Source organism: Selaginella moellendorffii, unplaced genomic scaffold (genome assembly GCF_000143415.4).
Source record: "Selaginella moellendorffii unplaced genomic scaffold, v1.0 SELMOscaffold_14, whole genome shotgun sequence".
NCBI classification, from domain to species: domain Eukaryota; kingdom Viridiplantae; phylum Streptophyta; class Lycopodiopsida; order Selaginellales; family Selaginellaceae; genus Selaginella; species Selaginella moellendorffii.
In genome coordinates, this window is record NW_003314275.1 from 332,685 (window position 1) to 352,444 (window position 19,760).

Genomic DNA, 19,760 nt, shown 5'->3' on the forward strand with positions numbered 1-19,760 from the left:
ACTCTACTTTCCCGGAATCAAGCAGGCCCACTTTTTCCTGCCTTGATGTCTAATTCCATCCAGGAAGCCCAGTAACGCGCAGCAATAGCAGCAGTAGCACTCACTGGAGTACCACTTATGAACCTCACTTCTTCCTTGGATCCTGAGCTGGAGAAGAGTGGAGAGCACTGAAGCCGTGCCAGAGTCTAGTCTGTCTGTATTATAATCCTTCACCTGTGTGAGCCGGCTGTTGAAGCTGATCAATCCCGGCCAGCTTTCCACAGATGAATACTTTAGCAAGCACATCACTCTCGGAGGCCTTACAGAGGACTTAACGTACGTGGTCATGAAGCAAGACGTGTGGATGCTCACGATATGGAGTGCCGTCTCCTCCTGCTGTTCATGCCGGACTTGGCGTTGGGGACGTTGGACGAGTCCTTGAACCTGAAAGGATTGAGCTTGCTCAGCGTTTTGGTAACCGAGGACAGGAACTTGCTGCTGGATCCTGTCTTCTGGATGCCCTCCTTCATGTTGACGTGGTCTTTCTCCAGATCCGTCAGCCGCATTCTCATCCTGGCCACCTCCAGCTTGAGCTCCCTGTTCTCCCGTCTAATGGACGAGTAATGGTCCCTGGGTGATATGGCTGCGCTGAGGCCCCCGGGACCAGCTGCCTTTTGGGAATACGGACCCACCTGTTCCCCATCCACGAATGAAGTTGTCATGGCAGTGCGCAGCCTCATCTGTTCGTAGTAAAGGACCTGCACGACCATCTGGACGGGTAGCCTCTCGTTCTGCGCTGCATGCTGGCACGCCTCCTGTGACAACTTTTGGACGTCCAGAAGCTTGCACAGCTTCTTGCGCTCCAGATCGCTCAGAGCCGGATGGGCCTGTGAGTGAGACAACGCAATCAGCAAAGCAAGGAAGTGGGAACTTTAGAGGATGGACGACATACCTTTAGATAAATGTCGACGGCCCTGTAGAGGCTGTCGTCCACGAGCCGAGCGTGATCTGGAAAGAGCTCCGCGAGAGCGATAAACTTGCTCACCTTGAGGTTGGGGTCGGGCGCTACCTCCGCAAGGTAGCCGTCCATCAGCTTGGCCACCCTCATGAGAGCACTTTGGGAAGGAGAAGCCCCACCGTCCGACTCGTACATGACTTTGTTGTCGTCGCTTTCCTGCTTGAGAAAACTGACGACTATCCGATGGATAATGTCGACGTCGAACAGTGTATCGCCAGAATAAGAAAATGCCGGGACCAGCAGATCATCCAGTGTGGCCCTCTCGAGCTGCATGCCAATCCTCTGTTCCAGATCTATCCTGCAAGCCATGGTAGTGTCCAGGATGAGGGCCGTTCGCAGGAGACCGAACAGGAAGCTGCACGAGATGGAGTTCTTCTCGCGTGGTAGCATGCTCACAATTGTCTCCACCAGAATCCGCTGCTCGTGCTCAATGGCAGTGGCACTGTCGTGAACTTTGAGCTTTGTCCGCGACGAATCTCGCGCCACCTGTTTCCTGTTGAAACCTTTGAGAGCTCGATGAGCATAGTGCATGAGAGCGGCTCCAATCGTCTCGTGTCGCAGGCCCCTGGACATCATCGCCGCTAGAACGCGCTGGTAAAAGTCGATGCGGAGGATGGATAAGTCCTCAGCCCACCAGTCGACCGGACCCTTTGGCTGCAAGGTCTCCATTCTCTCTGAGTTGCTGAAGTCGGTGTGTGAAGATAAGCTCGACAATTGCTCCCGGCACACCTCCGTTGCCGCGGCGTCAACACACCTGTTGACGATCTTGAGCTCCTCGGCTAGAGGAAGTAGACTCTCGCAGCTGTGCAGCACCGCCACCGCGTTTGAAAGATTCTGTGTAGCAATCTCGTCGATGAAGGCCTCGGTGCGAGCCACGAGATTGCCATCCCCGTAGTCCTCCGTCATGTCAAGGTACTCAGCAGCGCAACGGAGAGTAGCAACATTCGTCACGCTTATCTCAAAGTTGATCCCATAGCAGAACTTGGCCGCGAGCTCAAACGCTTCGGGGCCTCCGGGTAGATCCGAGAGCTTAATGAACGACACATCAAGTTCCCTGGAGTCCCCAGCAACCAGCTTGCGAATTTTTCCGCTCCTCGACACAAGGGGGAACTACGCAATGGCAAACAAGTTCCAGCGTTCGTTTGCACAAAGAAAACAAGGTAAGATAGCTCGCTAGAAAGTGACTCTCGGTCAAGAAAGAGTTGAAAGAATCAAAAGGAAAGAGATCATTGTTATCAAACCTTGTGAAGAGCGAAGCTGACGCCTCCAGCCTCCACGAGCACGTCGGTGGGAACATCAGTAGACATTACCCTGGAATCATCCCACGACCACAGCATTTAGTAGCAATTTTCTAGTCCGACGCTTTCTATGTCATAGATTTTCTTAAAGCTTGGAAGATCTAGGAACACAAACAAGACCACCACTCACTCCAGTCACTTGAGATGTTACCTCAAATGCAGCACTCGCGTCTGGAGCTCTAGTTAGAGTTGATCACTCAGACAATACGCTCGATCACTCGGCGCCCATCTCTCTGCACAAAGTCACATGAAGCTGCGCAAGGCGCCTAGAAAGAAAATATTTTCGGCAAGCAAGAAAACTCTAAGAAATCGCGGGGCGAGCGAGGAATTTACCATTCTGCCGTGCGCTTGGCTGCCGATGACACTGTGGATCGCTTCATGGCCGAGAACTTGTCAACTTTTCCCATGAGCGTCATATTTCCAGCGCAGTCGCAGCAATGCGGCCCAAATCCCAGCCAATGCAGGCACCAGACCCCGAATTTCCGCCCCGAGAGATCACACACAACGCGGATCGCATCACCTTAGCAGCGCCAGGCCGCGCGATCGGCTCGATTCCAAAACCCTCGCCCGCCGCAAAAGAGAGAGAGAGCTCAAGAACACGAACAAGAGCGAGGTTTTAGATAACAATGCCACTGCTAAATCTTTCTTACCGGCAGGAGCATATTCCGGCGCCGGTAAGTTTGCCTGGAGCTATAGACAAATCTTTTGTTGGGCCGTGATCCTTGACAGCGATAGTGCGTGCCAGACATCATATAAAAATCCGCAATTTTAAATACGGGTATGACACCGACGTGATCTTGTATTTTACCTTTCCATATCCAGTATCTCTGTTGGAATATTTTCTCCAACCTTGTTTGTAGATCCTTCTAAGGTGGCAAATACGGTTTTTCTATCCTGGGTGAAATACCAAGTCGGGACAATGCTGACTGTACAGTAGACTTGACTTTTTCCATGGGCAAAATCTCTGCCAAACGTTGGAGCTGGTGTTTTTTATGTAACGTACGTGAAACAAAGGAATATATTTTGATTCATTGACAATAGCTATGTGTTAGGGCTGCCGCGCTGGCACGCTCCTGTCCACAAAAAACCTCTTTTCCGTTCTTGGATCTTCTGGAACAATCCAAAAACCATAGAGTTTCCTTTGTTAAGATTTTATTCTCTTCCGCGATTAAAAATGCGTTTATATGTCCTCTTGTAAGAAATAGCAGCCACTACATAATCACGTGCCACATTGTCGCCATGTGGGCGCTCGCCATACTTTCGCCATGCCGTATGGGATATTTGTACGCGTCCACGTGGCAAAGATCCAACGGCTAAGCATTCCTGGCCGCGTTTGCTAGGGTTCCTTGTTCTAGGGCTTGTGGGCGATAGTGCATTTGGCGACGAAGTCGATCCCATGGCGACGATGGAGCAGAGCTTCATTATGATCAAGCCCGATGGCGTGCAGCGGGGATTGGTATGGCGCCTCGATTCTTGCTAGGTTTCTAGTTTGTAGATTTTAGATTGAGTGGCCTCTTATTTCAGCTCCAGACGATTCCATCAATCTGGTGGCTTTGTTCTGGGGGCAAACAGAGAATTTCGGAGATAGCTATAGCCTTTGCAGTCACTCTTTTCTTCATCGGTTATATTGTTTTTAACAATCTCCGGGACACTCACAGGTTGGGGAGATCATTGCGAGGTTTGAGAAGAAGGGATTCACGCTCAAAGGTATGGCTTTTGTGAGAAGTTCTATCGTAGTTCCCTTAACGCTTTTCTTTTCATTATGTGTAGGACTGAGGCTGATGCAAATTGAGAAATCCTTCGCGGAGAAGCACTACGCGGATCTCTCAGCGAAGCCATTCTTTGGTGGTCTCGTCGAGTACGTGACTTCTGGCCCTGTTGTTGCGATGGTGTGGGAAGGGAAAGGTGTCGTGGAGACCGGCCGGAAGATCATCGGAGCCACGAACCCGGCTGCCTCGGCACCCGGAACCATCCGAGGGGACTTCGCCATCGACGTTGGAAGGTAAATTCCTCGCGGCATTGCTGCTTCAATCTCTTGCGAACTTAAAAACTCTTCCCTGTCTCTTCGAGCTTTCAGGAATGTGATCCATGGCAGCGACTCGGTCGACAATGCCAAGAAGGAGATCGCACTGTGGTTCCCCGATGGTGTCGTAGATTGGCAGAAGTCTGTCCACCCATGGATCTACGAGTGATTGATCACGAGTGACGACGAAAGCCTTCGCATTTAAGTTTTGCGTTCTTGCAATTGATGAGAACTTCGTTTTGTTTTCCACCTTAATGACAATATATGTTCATGGCTTTCAATTGTTTATGTTCAAGTCAGGCCATCATACACAAGCACTAAAAGTTGATTGACAAAACAATCACTGGAACACAGCGCGCAAGTATATGACAAACAAATGGCTGCTAGAAAATAATCAAGCAAACGCTACTAAAGCTTTTAGAAGTTCCTCGACGATCGATCAAAATTGCAGCATTCCAAAAGCACTGCCACAAGCACTGCTACCCGAGTAAGTGTCGAAACCGCTATTGCCATTCCCGAAATCCAATCCCCTGACCATAGACGTCGCCGAGTAATCCCACTCGTTGTTGAACACCACCGCTCCAAGACCCTGGGAGTAATACAAAGAGCTCGCACCATTGAAAGACCACGCAGAATACTCGGAGAGGAGATGATGATGATGATGATCCATGAAATCGGAGGAAAGCGGCCCTGGCCATTGGAAATCAGTACCGAGACTTTGTTCTTCACTACCGGCAGAGAAGAGAGCTAGCGGAACGCGATCGCTGCTATCATCGGGATCGTTGCCGGCGATGGTAGTAGCGATAGCTGGAGCAATGGTGGGATGCGAGAAGGAGGTGAGATCGAGCGGTGGCGGAGAATCGGGCTCGAGCTTTGGAATATGATCAAGCGGATAGCTATACGCCGCCGCCGGGAATTCGAGGGCCGCGGCGATGAGATGATCCAAACCATGGTGCTGGCGATTGTGGTGGTGAAAAAAGGTGACATCCTTCTCGGCCTTGATCGATGCCGTGTAGCTGCTGCTTACGATGGAAGCTGGACTGGGCAGCTCCCCAGGGAAGAGCGTGAGGCTGCAGTCGGCGTGATGCTGATCATCGATCGTGGCGCTAGCATCATCGAGCTGGAGCTCCTTGGGGAGAAAGGACCGTCGAAACTCCATGTCACGGACGTGCTTGGGATCCTTGTAGAGCTTCATCTTGAGCGATTCCCGCGCAACTTTGAGCTGCGCGCTTTGCTGCGATGCGTAGACGAAGTTGGTGCGCGCATCGGCGCCGCGCATCGCCCGCGCTGCGAGATCGTATGCCATAGCCGCATCCTCGGCGGTCTCAAACGTGCCCAGCCAGCGCCGCTCCTTCGTCTTTGGATCACGGATCTCCGCCGCGAACTTCCCCCATGGCCGCCTCCTCACGCCCCGGAACTTATTCACGCCGTGATTCGGCCGCAGCCCAACAGCCGGCACTTCTAGCAGACAATCCCGCTGCACTTTGGCCGCCTTCTTCTTCATCTCGATCACGATCGCACGCCGGACGCTTTCGTTGGCAGAGAGAAAGACTATAGGGTTCTTCGATCGATTAGAATAGATCTCTCAAGCAAGGATGATTACACCATCGATTCTCCAAATCTAACCGACGTGACACCCGGTACAAAGATCAATGTTTTGCGCCATATGGCCCAAACATCCCCCACGTACACGTATGCATGTCTAGCCCCACGTGATAATAATGCACGTGCAGCCGCTATGTGTTTTTAGCGGGCCAGCTAAATCTAGAGCCCCTAGGCCTGGAGAGGGGCAATGGATCCACCAGCTAGCTATCTTGTCGTAGTTTTCCAGCTAAGTTTAGAAGAAAGAGCGAGCCCATCATTGCTCCGTATGGAAACCGTCATGACATGCGCGACACATACATACATCCCGAGAAAAAACAATGCACACGTGGGGGTGCGAGCATGTGCTGGGCCAATGGGGGCACGCCTGGTCAGCATATCGTTGGCTAACGCTCGTCGATGTGATCATAGGTGGATGATGTGATAGGCAAAGTAGACCTAATCGCGTGCTGGCTAGCAGTAATTGGAGAAGATCTGTTGGGTTGTGGTGCCCGATTTTTTTCTTACTTTGTGGTTAATCGGCGATGTTAAGGCGAATCCAACCAAATCCAATGGCACTTTTATAGCGGTGTTCAAGTTTTCAATTTCCAAAAGTTTTTTTACCATGGGCCGTTGGGATTAGGGCCGACGTGGCGGTCTCTCAAGGTATACATTGTTTTGGAGGAGTTTATTTATGATCAGGAGAAGATCTTGACATTGGAGCTTTCCTGTGGTGGATTCTCCCAGCAGCAAACTTTCAAAACTTGTAAGATCTGGCAAATGTGTACGCTGCCACCTCCAAACTTCTCGCTTGTCACGGGGAGATATCATCGAAACGCATTGGACGTCACACGAGTAGACGAGATTGCTCGCCGCTTTTGCGATGGCCTTGATATCATCCTCCGCCACCACCAGGAAAACGTGTTTTATCGTCCGGGTCGAAGAGAGACGCCGCTTTTCGTAATACCACACCTGCAAGTTGCTACCTTCTTAGCATCAATGCAATGCACAACTGCTGGAAAACTCACTCTCGAAAGGAAACCAGTCGTAAGCTCCAGCTCCTCCACAGAGCCTCCAGGAAACATAATAGAGAAGAGGCCATAGAACTCGACGTTCCCTGATGGCGTGAAGGCCTTACCAAAGTCGTCACCCAAACAAATCCTCTTGACTCCGCTGGGAATTTCGCAGAGTCGAGTCCTCTCCCACTGAATTCCCAGTAGAGTCAGCTCAACTTCTGTAGAACAATTGTTTCCTAGCTGAAGTATGATATTCGCGCCACAGCACCACCCGCTTGAGACAAGCTACCGAGTCTACCACCACCTTTCGCATGTCCATGGCCTCAAGTTTTGCTATCCCCGGCGCCACCACCACCACCTTGCTCGTTTGATCTGCTCGGACATGAAGAACAAAGTTGCGCAAGCTCGCAGGAACCTCGAGGATGAAGGCGCTGTGGCGAGCTTGATGATCTCGAGCTTTGGGCAGAGCTCCAGAAACTTTTCCATCCCCTTGTGCTGCTGCCGCGGTGCCGCCGTGTAGCTCACGCCCATCGCCAGCGTGTGGAGCTTGCTCAAGACAACGCCACGAGCCTCGGGAGTAAACTCGTCACTGTCCGGTGCCATGATTGACAAGAACCTGATCTTGAGTGATTCGAGGTTGATGCAGTTGGCGATGCGCTCCAAGACTTGGAAGTTCACGGGACCGGCGTTGATGTCCAACTCTCGCAGCGAGCTCGCCATGTTGATCCAGGCCGAGTCTGTCAGCTTGGAAGCTTGCAAGGCCTTGTTGACGCTACGGAGCTTGAGAGTGTGGACCTCTTGGAGACGAGATATCAGCGCGGAGATGGATGCTTGGATGCAGTCGCAGTGCAAGAGCTCTCTATTGTGCTTGCTGCAGAGCGTTGCTTCTAGCCCAGGAAGCGGCCAGAAGATGTTAAGTCGTTGAAAACAGTGCCTCGAAGTGTTGCTCCTCCACGACTTACAAACTCCAGACAATGCCAGGAACGGCACCAAGCTCCCGTTGCAGCTCAGCTCGAAGATCTTATAGAAAATGTCGAGCGGCAGATCTGACCAGCCAATCACACAGGGGGACTCCTGAGATCGAAGAAAGTAACGGTGGGCTTCATTTGAAGAAAAAAAAAAGAGCTTACCATTCAGACAAATGGGGCTCTAGGGCTCACAATCCTTGAGCGTTTGATACACGCGTGAGACGCTGCACAAAAGACTTCCTTTTTGCTGCCTACCTCTACGACCGGCTGAAACGATTGTACGCGAACTTCCGGATGTTAGTATTACCTATGCATTCTAAGAGCTTGCAATCACACTGGGCCAGTAATCTCAGACTATGGATGATTGAGCACTAGAGCTACCTTGTAGACATTAAAGCCTGGAGGAACCTATCTTGAAGCAATGGCGAGGCCTTTCCAGTCGTCGAAGGTAATTAAGCCATTTTGCTTGCAAGCAGAAAATGGAGAAATGTGGAAGCAATAGTAGTCTTGCATTGTAGAATCTGACAAGAGGCATGCTACAGTGTACTTGGTGATGGCTGCGTGCCATAGGAGCATTGATGCCCAAGTGCAATCCCGTTACAAAAGTTTCCAGCATCGATGGAGCTGACTTTACAGACCTAGTGGAGATTTTAATCGAGCTCCCAGGAGCACCACACGGACAGGAACTCTAACGCTGTAAAGCATGTCTACCTCAAGAGCTGCAGAGCTTGAGATTTCTCTCCACCCCGTATCGCTCCGGATATGACAGTATTCCACGAAACGATGCAAAAATCGCCCTGGCATCAATCCAGCAGCCGTCGCAGTGAGAGAACATTGCGCATGCGACTGCGCCAGTCGCTACAAACTAAGCGCCAACGAGCCCGGAATGAATGGCGCGCGGCTGCAATGGAGCATCTTGCAATCTCTCTGAAAAATGCCCGTTCTAGGCATATGCCGAGATCATGATGCTCCAGCCGAAAACATTCTTGCGCCCCAAAGCATCAAAAACTTCCGCCACGCTCCGGCATTTCCCATACATCTCCACCACCAAATTCTCCAGTGGTACCACGCCGCCGGCAAAGCCCTTGCAAGATTTGCTCATGAACCACCATCCTGCGCGCCTCAAAAGAACTGTCCACCCGGACAATTGACCAAGTGGACTGCTCAACGCATGGCAATTTAATATACTGAGCCACCTGAAATAAGATCACGTTAATCAGGGAGAAAAACGATCACAAGTTCTCAGTAGTTTCATAATCCTGCCAGCATTGTTGATGAGAATAAAATACCCCGACCAAATCTAGAAACAGCAATCAGATTCCTTTGTTAGATCAACTGGACACCCGGCTGTGTCCATAGCTCCAGCCTCCAAGCATGCTTCCGCCACTTCTCTTCACTCGTGCCACCAGTACCAGCCCTGCACCATATCTTGCATTCTCGAGAGCTACGAACTGCAAAACCAATGAAAGGGAGAAAGAAGTTGGCGTCCATTCGCGAAGAAAGAAAACAAGTAGGAGAAACTTATTTGAAGGGAGGGGCAGGCATCCTAGCGGGTAACACCATCCCCCATCACTACTCTCAGCAATCCCTCGTAAAAGCATCTTCCACTTGGGGAATAGGCAACTCAAACCACTCACATACATAAGATCAAGAATTGTGGGAAAAGAACACGTTACCTCTGGGGAGACAAACAAGTTCCCCACAAGATAGTCACTGTCCGGGTACACGATTGGCTTTTTAAAGCGTGCCTTATTATTTTCTTCAATTGCGCATGGTCAATTTTTTCTCCATGAATTGGAACTCTGGAAAAGAGAATTCACTCGGTGAAATTAAAAAACACAAAAAGAAAACTTAGTCCTTGTCCGACTTCACCCTCACTTCAAGTTTTCCATATGCAAGACACAAACTGGAGTTTTGTGCCCCCGCGAACCGGTTCTTTGGCATCTCCTGTGACGTGTAACAGGCTCCTTGGAAGATTCCATTGTTCGCAGCATCGTCATGGAACCATTTTCTTTTTACTCGGAGAACGAGCTTCTGCGGATCAAACCCTTGAAAGCTTGTCAATGGTTCTTTTGTTCTCGGCCAAGATCGCTGAAACCGCACCTTCTGTCCATCACCAAGGTCCGTGGCGTTCTCTGCATTTCTTCATGACATTTTTATAAACTTACATACCTGCATTCTCATATTTCTTGTAAGCCTGGATCATCCTGTTGGATCAGATTTTCACCTCCCATGTGCTCCGCCACGTTGAGGCTTGCGAGTTCAGTGGTGGAAATAGCAGGGAGTGTCGTTTGGTTCCAGATTCTCGCTCAAAATCGTCCTGGAGATCTAGCACTTGTGCGACCTTCGTTGCTGTTGGTTGAATGAAGTCGCAAAGGCCAAAAAACTGCGAGGTATGAACCGAATGACATTTACATTCCTCCCTAAAAAGGCTGTATAGCAAAAATGTGGCACATAGATATAGAATTGCTTACTTGATTATGGGAGAAACCATTCATGTTTCACAACTGAGCATCAAAAGCTCACGATCCATCAAACCTGTTGATGGTTTCTTGCTCCCCTTGTTCTCTGCAGTGAGAAATGGATGATTCACCTTGAACACCGCTTTGGTGTACCTTGAATCAGGAATTGGAAAGGGAAACACCTGTGAGGAGTGCGTCTACATCAAGACGGTCTCTTTCTTGGAGTAGCGAGCGCGTCCCCTCCTATGGCGCTTCAGTTCCTCACGAGTATAGTTGTATTTATTATTAATAAAACTTTTAAGTAATTTACGACAAATTAGACAACATTCCCATTTGAACCACTATTAAATTAGCCTTCATCTAAGGATGCTGTTTTAAAGCACAAAACTTCTAAATTTGTGATATGGAGTTTGGAGCCCAGAGGCATCACAGTTTTCTACCAACTATCTCATGGTCTAGGGATCATGGTCATTTCTTGGCTCTCATTCTTTAATAGTGTTTATTTACTTGCTTATTTATTAGTTTTTTTTCATAGTCACTGTTTTTCTTTTAAGTCTTTTTTGTCTAGTCTATTCTTTTTGTCAATATAAAGGGAAGGCAAAATTTGCATGATTTTTGTGCTCTCTCAATTGTACGAGCTTTACTCATAAAGAAAAAGGTTTTTGAAAGTTACATTCAAGCTAATCAACAACTTAGGGTGTTGATGGAAATCCTATCCCTCAAAACTTTGTGTTTTTCATGCCCTGAAGTGCTACTGAAACTTGGTGAACAGTCAAAAGTGACTACATAGTACATAAAGACAAATTGGCCAACCCAATTTAATGAAGTCACAAAGCTTGCAAATTGCTGCATATGCTTCCTGGCAAGGGTGTTCAAAAGTTTATCAATCTCATAAAAGTCGTTTGATCAAAATGGGAGCAAAGGATATGCCTATATCCACATTTGCTAACATAGCCTCACCCTTGAATACAAATACATGCAGCAGAACAAGGATCAGATAAGAAAGCAATTCAAGCTGCCGAGGAGATCAATATCACAATCAGATCTGGAGAAAAAGGGACAAGTTATTCTGCAAGAGCTAGTGCTTGTGCTATTGTTCTAAATCTAGATGCCATATGAAATTCAAGAAGCAACTTGGTTCAAATCTAAATTCCAAGGGAATGTATATGAAATTCAAGAGGCAACACACTAATGCTGGCAATAAGGCTTGTAGTTTTAAACCACAAGAGACCAAGTGCAAAACTCTCACTTTGAATAATGCAAGGAAAACTTTGGTCCAAAGTGCCATGCTTTGCCACTAATTTAGAGGCGAAATCCAATGTGCGCTTTTGGCAGTTGGGATTAGGGTCGACGTGGCGCAATATATGGAGAAGATCTTGACAGTGGAGTTTTCCTGTCAAAAGTTTCTAGGATCTGGTGGATTCTCCCAGCAGCAAACTCTCAAAACTTGTAGGATCTGGCAAATGTGTACGCTGCCACCTCCAAACTTCTCGGTTGTCACGGGGAGATATCATCGAAACGCATTGAACGCCACACGAGTAGACGAGATTGCTCGCCGCTTTTGCGATGGCCTTGATATCATCCTCCGCCACCACCAGGAACACGTGTTTTATCGTCCGGGTCGAAGGCTGTACTGAGAAACGCCGCTCTTCGTCATACCACACCTGCAAGGTGCTGGTGGTTAACCCTCTTAGCACCAATGCAATGCACCAGTGCTGGAAAACTCACCCTCGAAAGGACACCTGTCGTGAGCTCCAGCTCCTCCACAGAGCCTCCAGGGAACATTGTCGAGAAGAGGCTGTAGAACTCGAGCTTCCCGGACTTCGAGAAAGTCTGACCAAAGTCATCTCCCAAACAAATCCTCTTGACTCCGCTGGGAATTTCGCGAAGTCGATACCGCTCCCAGTGAAGTCCCCGTAGAGCCAGCTCCACTTGCGTAGAGCAATTATTTCCTAGCTGAAGCATGATATTCGGCCACAGCACCACCCGCTTGAGACAAGCTGCCGAGTCTACCACCACCTTTCGCATGTCCATGGCCTCAAGTTTTGCTATCCCCGGCGCCACCACCACCACCTTGCTCGTTTGATCTGCTCGGACATGAAGAACAAAGTTTCGCAAGCTCGCAGGAACCTCGAGGATGAAGGCGCTGTGGCGGCCTTGCACGACAAGCTTGATGATTTCGAGCTTTGGGCAGAGCTCCAGAAACTTTTCCATCCCTTTGTGCTGCATCCGCGGTGCCGCCGTGTAGCTCACGCCCATCGCCAGCGTGTGGAGCTTGCTCAAGACAACGCCGCGAGCCTCGGGAGCAAACTCGTCACTTTCCGGTGCCATGACTGACAAGCACCCGATCTTGAGTGATTCAAGGTTGATGCAGCTGGAGATGCGCTCCAAGACTTGGAAGTTCACGGGACCGGCGCCGATGTCCAACTCTCGCAGCGAGCTTGCCATGTTGATCCAGGCGGAGTCCGTCAGCTTGGAAGCTTGCAATGCCTTGTGGACGCTGTGGAACTTGAGAGTGTGGACCTCTTGGAGACGAGATATCAGCGCGGAGATGGATGCTTGGATGCAGTCGCAGTGCAAGAGCTCTCGCTTGTGCTTGCTGCAGAGCTTTGCTTCTAGCCCAGGAAGCGGCCAGAAGATGTTAAGTCGTTGAAAGCAGCGCCTCGAAGTGTTGCTCCTCCACGACGTACAAACTCCAGACAATGCCAGGAACGGCACCAAGCTCCGCTTGAAGCTCCCGTTGCAGCTCAGCTCGAAGATCTTGTAGAAAATGTCGAGCGGCAGATCGGACCAGCCGTTTCCCCTCCTCACACACGGGGACTCCTGAGATCGAAGAAAGTAACGGTGGGCTTCATTTGAAGAAAAAAAGAGCTTACCATTCAGACAAATGGGCCTAGAGTGGAACAAAACTTGAGCGTTTGGTAGAGGCTAGGCAGGACGCCGGCACGCGTGAGACGCTGCACAAAAGACTTCCTTTTGGCTGCCTACCTCTACGACCGGGTGAAAGGATTGTACACGAAGTGCCGGATGTTAGTATTACCCCATCCCTCTATTTCAACCCTAAAGAAGTTGAGGTACTCACACATTCGAGCGTTTGCAAGGAAGAGCATCCTCTCAAAAACTGCAGATTTGTAGACTGCAAAGTGAATCCACTCCCAGAGTGCTGGACTCGAGCAGAAGGCAAGCTCTCCTCGGGGACTGCTTGGGCGCCAGCGTTGATCGTGAGAGGTGGAAACGAGACTGTGAGTCTATACAGTGCCTTTCTCTTTGCTCAATCGTGATCTTTTTTGCTTGGATACAAGTTTCTATAACAAGGGACATGGACTTTTAGTGTGATTTTTAGGTGGCAGTGTGCTGTGGAGATGGCATTGGAGGATCCACGACAGAGATCTCGATTCTTCTCTCAAACTCGATAGACTCGATCTGGGATACACTCCACATGTTGTAGCATTCTAACCATAATCGTCCCGTTTTGTGTTTTCCCGATAGAAGAAAGTATGCAAGTTAGGGATTACAAACAAAGCAATCAGTTTTGTTTCACTCACACAAAATATTTGTGGTTTATTGATACATCATGTTTTTATACATTTTAAGAGCTTGCCACCGGCAGACTATGGATGATTGAGCACAACAGCTACCTAGTAGATATTGAGGAACCTATCTTGAAGCAATGGTGAGGCCTTTCCAGTCATCGAAGGTAATTAAGCCATCTTGCTTGCAAGCAGAAAATGGAGAAATGTGGAAGTAATAGTAGGCTTGCGTTGTAAGATCTGACAAGAGGGATGCCGGAGAGTTGCATTTGACAGACCTAGTGGAGATTTTAATTGAGCTCCCAGGAGCATGGACAGGAACTCTAACGGCCAACCGTGCCCACCCCAGTTTTTTCTTAAAGCATGTCTACCTCAAGAGCTGAGATTTCTCTCCACCCCATATCACTCTGCAAAAATCGCCCTGGCATCAATCCACCAGCCGTCGCAGAGAGAGAACATTGCGCAAACTAATGCCTAACCTCGAGGCCGGAGCAGGCCACGACAACGCTGCTGAGAGTGAGAGAATTGGGCTGCATGCCTTCCAAATCCATGGCCTGGAAGAGTTGCAATGCCTCTTAAAAGTGCCCGTTCTGGGCATATGCCGAGATGATGATGCTCCAGCTGAAAACATTCTTGCGCCATCCCAAAACCTGCCGCGCTTCAGCATTTCCCATACATCTCCACCATCAAATTCTCCAGTAGTGCCCCGCCGCCAGCAAAGCCCTTGCAAGATTTGCGCATGAACCACCCTCCTGCTCAAAAGTCCACCTGGACAATTTACCAAGTGGACATAACCTGAATCAGGGAGAAAGTACCATCGAAAGATAAAAACTTTCTGGAGTTTTGTCCATCACAAGTTCTCAGTAGTTTCATAATCTGCCAGCATTGTTGATGAGAATCTAGGAAAACAAAATACCTCGACGAAATCTAAAAACAGCAATCAGATTCCTTTGTTAGATTAGCTGGACACACGGCTGCGTCCATAGCTCCAGCCTCCAAGCATGCTTCTCTTCACTCTTGTCGACTTCACCATTTTCTGTTGCGATGAGTCCTCTCACTTCAAGTTTTCCGTATGTTCGCGGCATCGTCATGGAACCATTTCCTTTTTACTCGGAGAACGAGCTTCTGCGGATCAAACTCTTGAAAGCTTGTCAATCATTCTTTTGTTCTCAGCGCCTGATCCTCTACATAGAATCCAAGATCGGGGCCAAGATCACTGAAACCACAACCCGTCTGTCCATCACCAAGGTCCGGGGCGTTCTCTGCATGTCAGAGTAAAACTTACATCTGCATTCTCATGTTTCTGAGAGTCTTGAGAACCCCGTAAGCCTTCAATAAAATTTTGGTATTTGTTGTTAATTTGAGTTGTAATTTTTAATTATTTGTTATCAACTAAAATTCTAGTAATAAATCTAATCTACATACATCCTCTTGAATCAAATGTTCACCTCCCATGTGCTCTGACATGTTGAGGCCTGCATGGTCAGTGGTGGAAATAGCAATATTCTCCCGTTTGGTTCCATATTTTCGCTCAAAATCGTACTTCTGCAATCTTCATTGCTGTTGGTTGAACAAAGTCTCAAAAAGTCAAAAAACAATGAAGTATGAACCAAATGACCTTTACATTCCAGATTTTCTAGAACAGGTGTAGTTTTATTATGAATTTTGATAAGGGTGTTTTTTTTAGGTTTTTTATATGATCTTTTATAAAGGTATTCTTATGGTTTCTTTGTCGATCATTGTCTTTTTATTTCAGATTTGTTTTTTGCTTAATTGGCAACCAATTCAATGAGTTCATCATGTGTGTTTTTTCTAGACACCTTTAAACTCTTTTTCTTTTGTTTATAGTCACAATAAAATTTCTTAAACCTGCATACATCTCCTTGGCAGTTGTAGCCAAGTTTTGCTAATTTGTTCTCTCTCTTAAAGGTTAAAGTCGTTTGTTTGTATGGCAGAGGTGGCAAATCATCTAATGAGTCATAAATGTCTTGAAGTGGAAGAGTCAAATGGGGAATAAATAAAGAAAACCAAAAGAACATATTCAATACCTCCTGAAGAAGTTAAGACCACCTTCTTGTGCTTGTAGGACTTAAACACCTCAGACTTAGCTATGGAGAACTCCCCCATGGTTGTGGCTATGCAAGACTCAGACTTGGCTGTGGAAAATTCTGCCTTCTGCTTGAAGGCCATGGCTGTGCAAAACCTAGATTTGCCCGTGGAGGACTCTGCTTTATGCTTGAAGACTGTGGCTGTCTAGAACTCAAACTCATCCATGGAAAACTCTACTTTGACTGTGATGGCTGTGGAGGCTATGCAGGCAACTCCACATTGTGTTTAATGGCCATGGCTGCTGAGACTTTGCTTGAGACCATATATTAAAGATCTAAAGTTATGAACCTAGCCTATAGATAGCCAATGAATTGGACTCCTTGATGGTTGTGGAGGTTGTGCAAGACTCAGACTTAGACTTGGCTATGCATAACTTTGCCTTCTGTTCAATGGCCATGGCTATTGAAGACTCTGTTTGACACTATATATATTTTAAAAATCTAAAGTTATTATCTAGTCTAGAGATAGTCAATGAACTAGAGACCTTGATGGCTATGGAAGCTATGTAAGATTTAGCCTCAATAGTGAAGATATTAGCTGTGGAGTGCTAAAACTTAATTGCCATAATTGTAAAGTTTCAAAAGGATCATTTTAGCTTGAGCTTGATGGGTGAGGAGAAGCACTTTTGTAGTGCATGGGATGAAATTTGGATATACTATCATTATAGATTTTTAGAATTTTGGGGTATAATTAGGGATAAAAGAGCTTTCTTATCAACAATTGCCCTTTTTTCAGTTGACTTAAGGGGAGAAAAATAATATATATTACAACTTTGTGAAAAGTATATTTAAATTGTCATGAGTTTGAAGGGTAAGAAGAGACATATTTGAGTGAAAACTGAAAAAAAGAAAAGGAGTACAATTAGTGAGAACAATAATAAACCCAACATACATACTTGTCTTGTATATATATAGATTCTTATACTCAATGAAGGAGGTTAGTATAAAGAATTTTTCTCCTTGAAAAAAAGTAAAATTGATATCAAACTTATAAGTTTCATCCACAAAACTTGATGTTGAAACCATACTAAATATGATGGAGTTGGCAAAAAAACTTTTAATACCGAGAAAGTATTGAGTACTTTTTAGTATTTAAAATTCAAGTTATTTATAGGTAGTTAGAAAGCTATATATCCTATAAACTTTAAAATCAATGTTACAGCTTGATGTTTCAAAGTTCCTTTTTAAATCTACCACAACAAAGAATTTTAATAAGTTTCCAGCTAAGTCCTTTTTTTATTTCTATCCTTTCTCTAGTTGAACCAATAAGTGTTCATCTATTAAAAATGATGTGACAACATCATTATAAGAAACAATATATTTACAAATTTGGATCCCATCCAACATTAAAATACTCGTCATGGTTAAGAAAAATTTGTAGTGTTGTCTACATTAACAAATAATTAGCAACTCCCAAAATGCATCAAAACCTATATAAACAAGCTAGCATGCCATCTTTCCATAAATATCAATCCCTTTAGCAAATTAAAATGCAGCTCTTCATTTAGAAAATCAATCAAAAGTACTTTTATGATAGAGAGGTAGCAAATATATTTGTCTCATTGCAATACAAGCACCTTGTGAAATTCTTGGCACAATTAACATGACAATAACAATAAATCCACCATTTTAACTCTCTGGCAATTTTAATTTTGTATTAGCTTTGGACAAAGCATATAATATAGTTAGAATTTCAATTGTATAAAGCATAATCTTGTCATTCCCTCCAAAAACCAGAGTACTTGCTGATTATGATTTGAAACATTGGCATCAAACCATATTTGTTGTAACTTCAGCAACGTACATTACATTTTTTGTTGTTGAATAATAATCTACATCTCAAGCTCAATGGCATCATTCAGAACTCAACCTCCTCATAAGCTCCAAAAATTGTTATTCTAGACCCACATCTTCATTCTCTAAAACCTCACTAAATTCATGCTCTTATAACTCTCCTACCCTTTGAATTTAAGTCTTCCTAGATGTTGATACCAGCTACAAAGGGGAATCAACTAGAACATCTGCATTTTCACATCATGGACTAAAGAAACTTGTGCTACTCACCGGCCAAGAAAACTGCTTTACACAAGCATCCAAAAAACACCACATTGAACTCTCTAAATGCTCTCGCTGCTCACTCACTGGCCAAATGGACAAAAAAAAAAAACTTTCACTTGCAACAGCACTGCCCGAATGGTAGATGGTGCAATTCCATGAACAGAAGAACCAAAATGTGGGAAGGCTGGGCACATCGAGTTTGAGGCTGATAATGGAGCGAGCCACGCTGGATAAAATCGTTACTAAAACGCCAGTTCAGAATTTCATTAAAATTCTGCTAGCTTGGGCAGTGTTCTTCCAACGGTGACTCAGTCTGTGGAGCTTGCTCAAGACAATGCCTGAAGCTTGGTAGTCACATAAAAACTTAACTCTATCCTTGGGAGATCGAGCTTATGAATGATTTTGCCAGGCCTTAAATGCAGCTCGAGATTGCCAGTGGCAAACTTGGCCTTAGTCGACAAATTCAAACCAGCCTCAGTAAAGCGAAGACTTCACAAAGTTCTTTCCTCTTCTGATTGAGTACTATTCCTTGCGATTCCACTGCTAAGTCCAAGAAGTTTGCACTGGAAAAATGCGTGATAAGCGCAAAATTTTGAAAAGTCAGCAAAGCAGAGACCTAGCATTTTAATTTTTTTTTGTCGAGTCCTATTCTTATGAAATATCTCTTCCAATTTCTCCAGAATTCTAATGGCCTGGAAGGTAAACGCTACACACAATTCTCCATCAATACTCCCCAAGTTTAATTCCTCTTGCTGCCAAGGTTGTGCTCAAGATAGACACCTGTGACAAGTGCAAAGACGAAATCATCGCTGAGATCTACCACAACGTCTCAGGTACACAGCCTCTCTCTTCTTTTGTGATGATTGATCCTTTACTATTCAGGTATCAAGAAATTGGAAGCGATCGATCCCTTGTATGTCTTCACTGGAGAGTTCAAGGTAGACGATGTCCTCGCAGTCACTGAGAGGAAGAAGATAGAGATCACGGTGTTGGCAATCACGGAAGTTCCCAAGTACCCCAAAGACTGTTTATGCAATTCTCCCTAGTTTATGATCAGTCAAAGATGCTAGCGAATGTTCGTTGACTCTAGTCACTTAGCTATGGACGGACCAGGCTTTCTTAGTTCCTCTTCTTCCCCGGCCGCTCCGGAAGAGTTCGTCAAATCAGAGATTTTCAAAGCCCGGAAGCTATGATCGCGAGTACAAGAGCTTGCTTCTCAGCAACAAGCTCCATCCTCAAACTGACAAGGTAAATTCTAGTTTCTTTCTCGTTCGTCTTTGTGCTTTTCGATGTAGGCTGCTAATGGATGTGGAAGTTGGGCGACCAGATGATATTCCTGGACTGGCGCATTTGTTGGGTGGGTCTTTCAATGTAATCGTTTTGCCAATGTTTGTTTTGAGCCTCTCTGTAGAACACATGCTTTTCTTTTCCAGCGAGGAATATCCCTTGGAATGAGATTTTGCGAAGTTTCTTGTTGCGGTATGATTTTCTGGTTTCATCTCGTGTTTCGTTTCCTACTTTGTTCATGGTGGACAGACAAATGCATGCACGAGCAATGAAAAGACCAACTTTCACTTCGACGTAAATGTTGATCACTTTGCACAGGCTCTTGATCGTTTCGCACAGTTTTTCATCCATCCTTGATGTCCAAAGATGCAACGTTGAGGGAAATCAATGCAGTGGATTAAGGTGAGTCCTATCTGCAGTCTTGGCCTATAA

General features: G+C 46.4%; 4 protein-coding genes and 1 long non-coding RNA gene across 7 annotated transcripts; 2 read left to right on the forward strand and 3 right to left on the reverse strand.

Moving 5' to 3' along the window:
* Nucleotides 1–160: 160 nt before the first annotated feature.
* LOC9646431 (BTB/POZ domain-containing protein At5g48800) lies at nucleotides 161–2,864 on the reverse strand. 3 transcript variants are annotated; one of them, XM_024675288.1, is made up of 5 exons: nucleotides 2,629–2,864; nucleotides 2,447–2,528; nucleotides 2,239–2,308; nucleotides 932–2,107; nucleotides 161–866 (listed from the first exon to the last, which is right to left on the reverse strand). In XM_024675288.1, the coding sequence occupies exons 3-5, from the start codon at nucleotides 2,302–2,304 to the stop codon at nucleotides 348–350; spliced, it is 1,761 nt and encodes a 586-aa protein (XP_024531056.1). In that variant the 5' UTR covers nucleotides 2,305–2,308; nucleotides 2,447–2,528; nucleotides 2,629–2,864; the 3' UTR covers nucleotides 161–347. The 3 variants fall into 3 exon arrangements, with proteins under 3 accessions (XP_024531056.1, XP_024531057.1, XP_002970426.2); XM_024675289.1 differs by having other exon boundaries at nucleotides 2,447–2,561; nucleotides 2,629–2,706; XM_002970380.2 differs by lacking the exon at nucleotides 2,447–2,528.
* A 761-nt stretch (nucleotides 2,865–3,625) lies between these two features.
* On the forward strand, nucleotides 3,626–4,604 carry LOC9631996 (nucleoside diphosphate kinase B). Its single transcript, XM_002970135.2, has 4 exons — nucleotides 3,626–3,751; nucleotides 3,954–4,002; nucleotides 4,066–4,297; nucleotides 4,373–4,604. The coding sequence occupies exons 1-4, from the start codon at nucleotides 3,692–3,694 to the stop codon at nucleotides 4,485–4,487; spliced, it is 456 nt and encodes a 151-aa protein (XP_002970181.1). The 5' UTR covers nucleotides 3,626–3,691; the 3' UTR covers nucleotides 4,488–4,604.
* Nucleotides 4,605–6,472: 1,868 nt separating this feature from the next.
* On the reverse strand, nucleotides 6,473–7,421 carry LOC9631997. Its single transcript, XM_024675293.1, has 2 exons — nucleotides 6,928–7,421; nucleotides 6,473–6,871 (listed from the first exon to the last, which is right to left on the reverse strand). Exons 1-2 carry the CDS (start codon nucleotides 6,982–6,984, stop codon nucleotides 6,539–6,541), a joined length of 390 nt encoding a protein of 129 aa, XP_024531061.1. The 5' UTR covers nucleotides 6,985–7,421; the 3' UTR covers nucleotides 6,473–6,538.
* Nucleotides 7,422–11,582: 4,161 nt separating this feature from the next.
* Nucleotides 11,583–13,399, reverse strand: LOC9631998. Its single transcript, XM_002970383.2, has 3 exons — nucleotides 13,222–13,399; nucleotides 12,074–13,168; nucleotides 11,583–12,009 (listed from the first exon to the last, which is right to left on the reverse strand). Exons 1-3 carry the CDS (start codon nucleotides 13,222–13,224, stop codon nucleotides 11,752–11,754), a joined length of 1,356 nt encoding a protein of 451 aa, XP_002970429.1. The 5' UTR covers nucleotides 13,225–13,399; the 3' UTR covers nucleotides 11,583–11,751.
* Nucleotides 13,400–18,676: 5,277 nt separating this feature from the next.
* On the forward strand, nucleotides 18,677–19,621 carry LOC9632000. The gene is made up of 5 exons (XR_002992408.1): nucleotides 18,677–18,740; nucleotides 18,802–18,874; nucleotides 18,924–19,398; nucleotides 19,453–19,520; nucleotides 19,578–19,621. It is a non-coding gene; the product is annotated as an uncharacterized LOC9632000 (long non-coding RNA).
* Nucleotides 19,622–19,760: the final 139 nt, after the last annotated feature.

Excerpts from the sequence above, each read along its gene's own strand:
- LOC9646431 (XM_002970380.2), bottom strand. The coding sequence starts at position 2,711 with ATGACGCTCATGGGAAAAGTTGACAAGTTCTCGGCCATGAAGCGATCC. Across the intron at positions 2,309-2,628 it reads GCCAAGCGCACGGCAGAATG|GGTAATGTCTACTGATGTTC; the intron begins GTAAATTCCTCG and ends GGATGATTCCAG. Across the intron at positions 867-931 it reads CCGTCGACATTTATCTAAAG|GCCCATCCGGCTCTGAGCGA; the intron begins GTATGTCGTCCA and ends TCTCACTCACAG.
- LOC9631996 (XM_002970135.2), top strand. The coding sequence starts at position 3,692 with ATGGCGACGATGGAGCAGAGCTTCATTATGATCAAGCCCGATGGCGTG. Across the intron at positions 3,752-3,953 it reads ATGGCGTGCAGCGGGGATTG|GTTGGGGAGATCATTGCGAG; the intron begins GTATGGCGCCTC and ends GGACACTCACAG. Across the intron at positions 4,003-4,065 it reads GAAGGGATTCACGCTCAAAG|GACTGAGGCTGATGCAAATT; the intron begins GTATGGCTTTTG and ends CATTATGTGTAG.
- LOC9631997 (XM_024675293.1), bottom strand. The coding sequence starts at position 6,984 with ATGTTTCCTGGAGGCTCTGTGGAGGAGCTGGAGCTTACGACTGGTTTC. Across the intron at positions 6,872-6,927 it reads CGACTGGTTTCCTTTCGAGA|GTGTGGTATTACGAAAAGCG; the intron begins GTGAGTTTTCCA and ends AGCAACTTGCAG.
- LOC9631998 (XM_002970383.2), bottom strand. Across the intron at positions 12,010-12,073 it reads CGACAGGTGTCCTTTCGAGG|GTGTGGTATGACGAAGAGCG; the intron begins GTGAGTTTTCCA and ends AGCACCTTGCAG.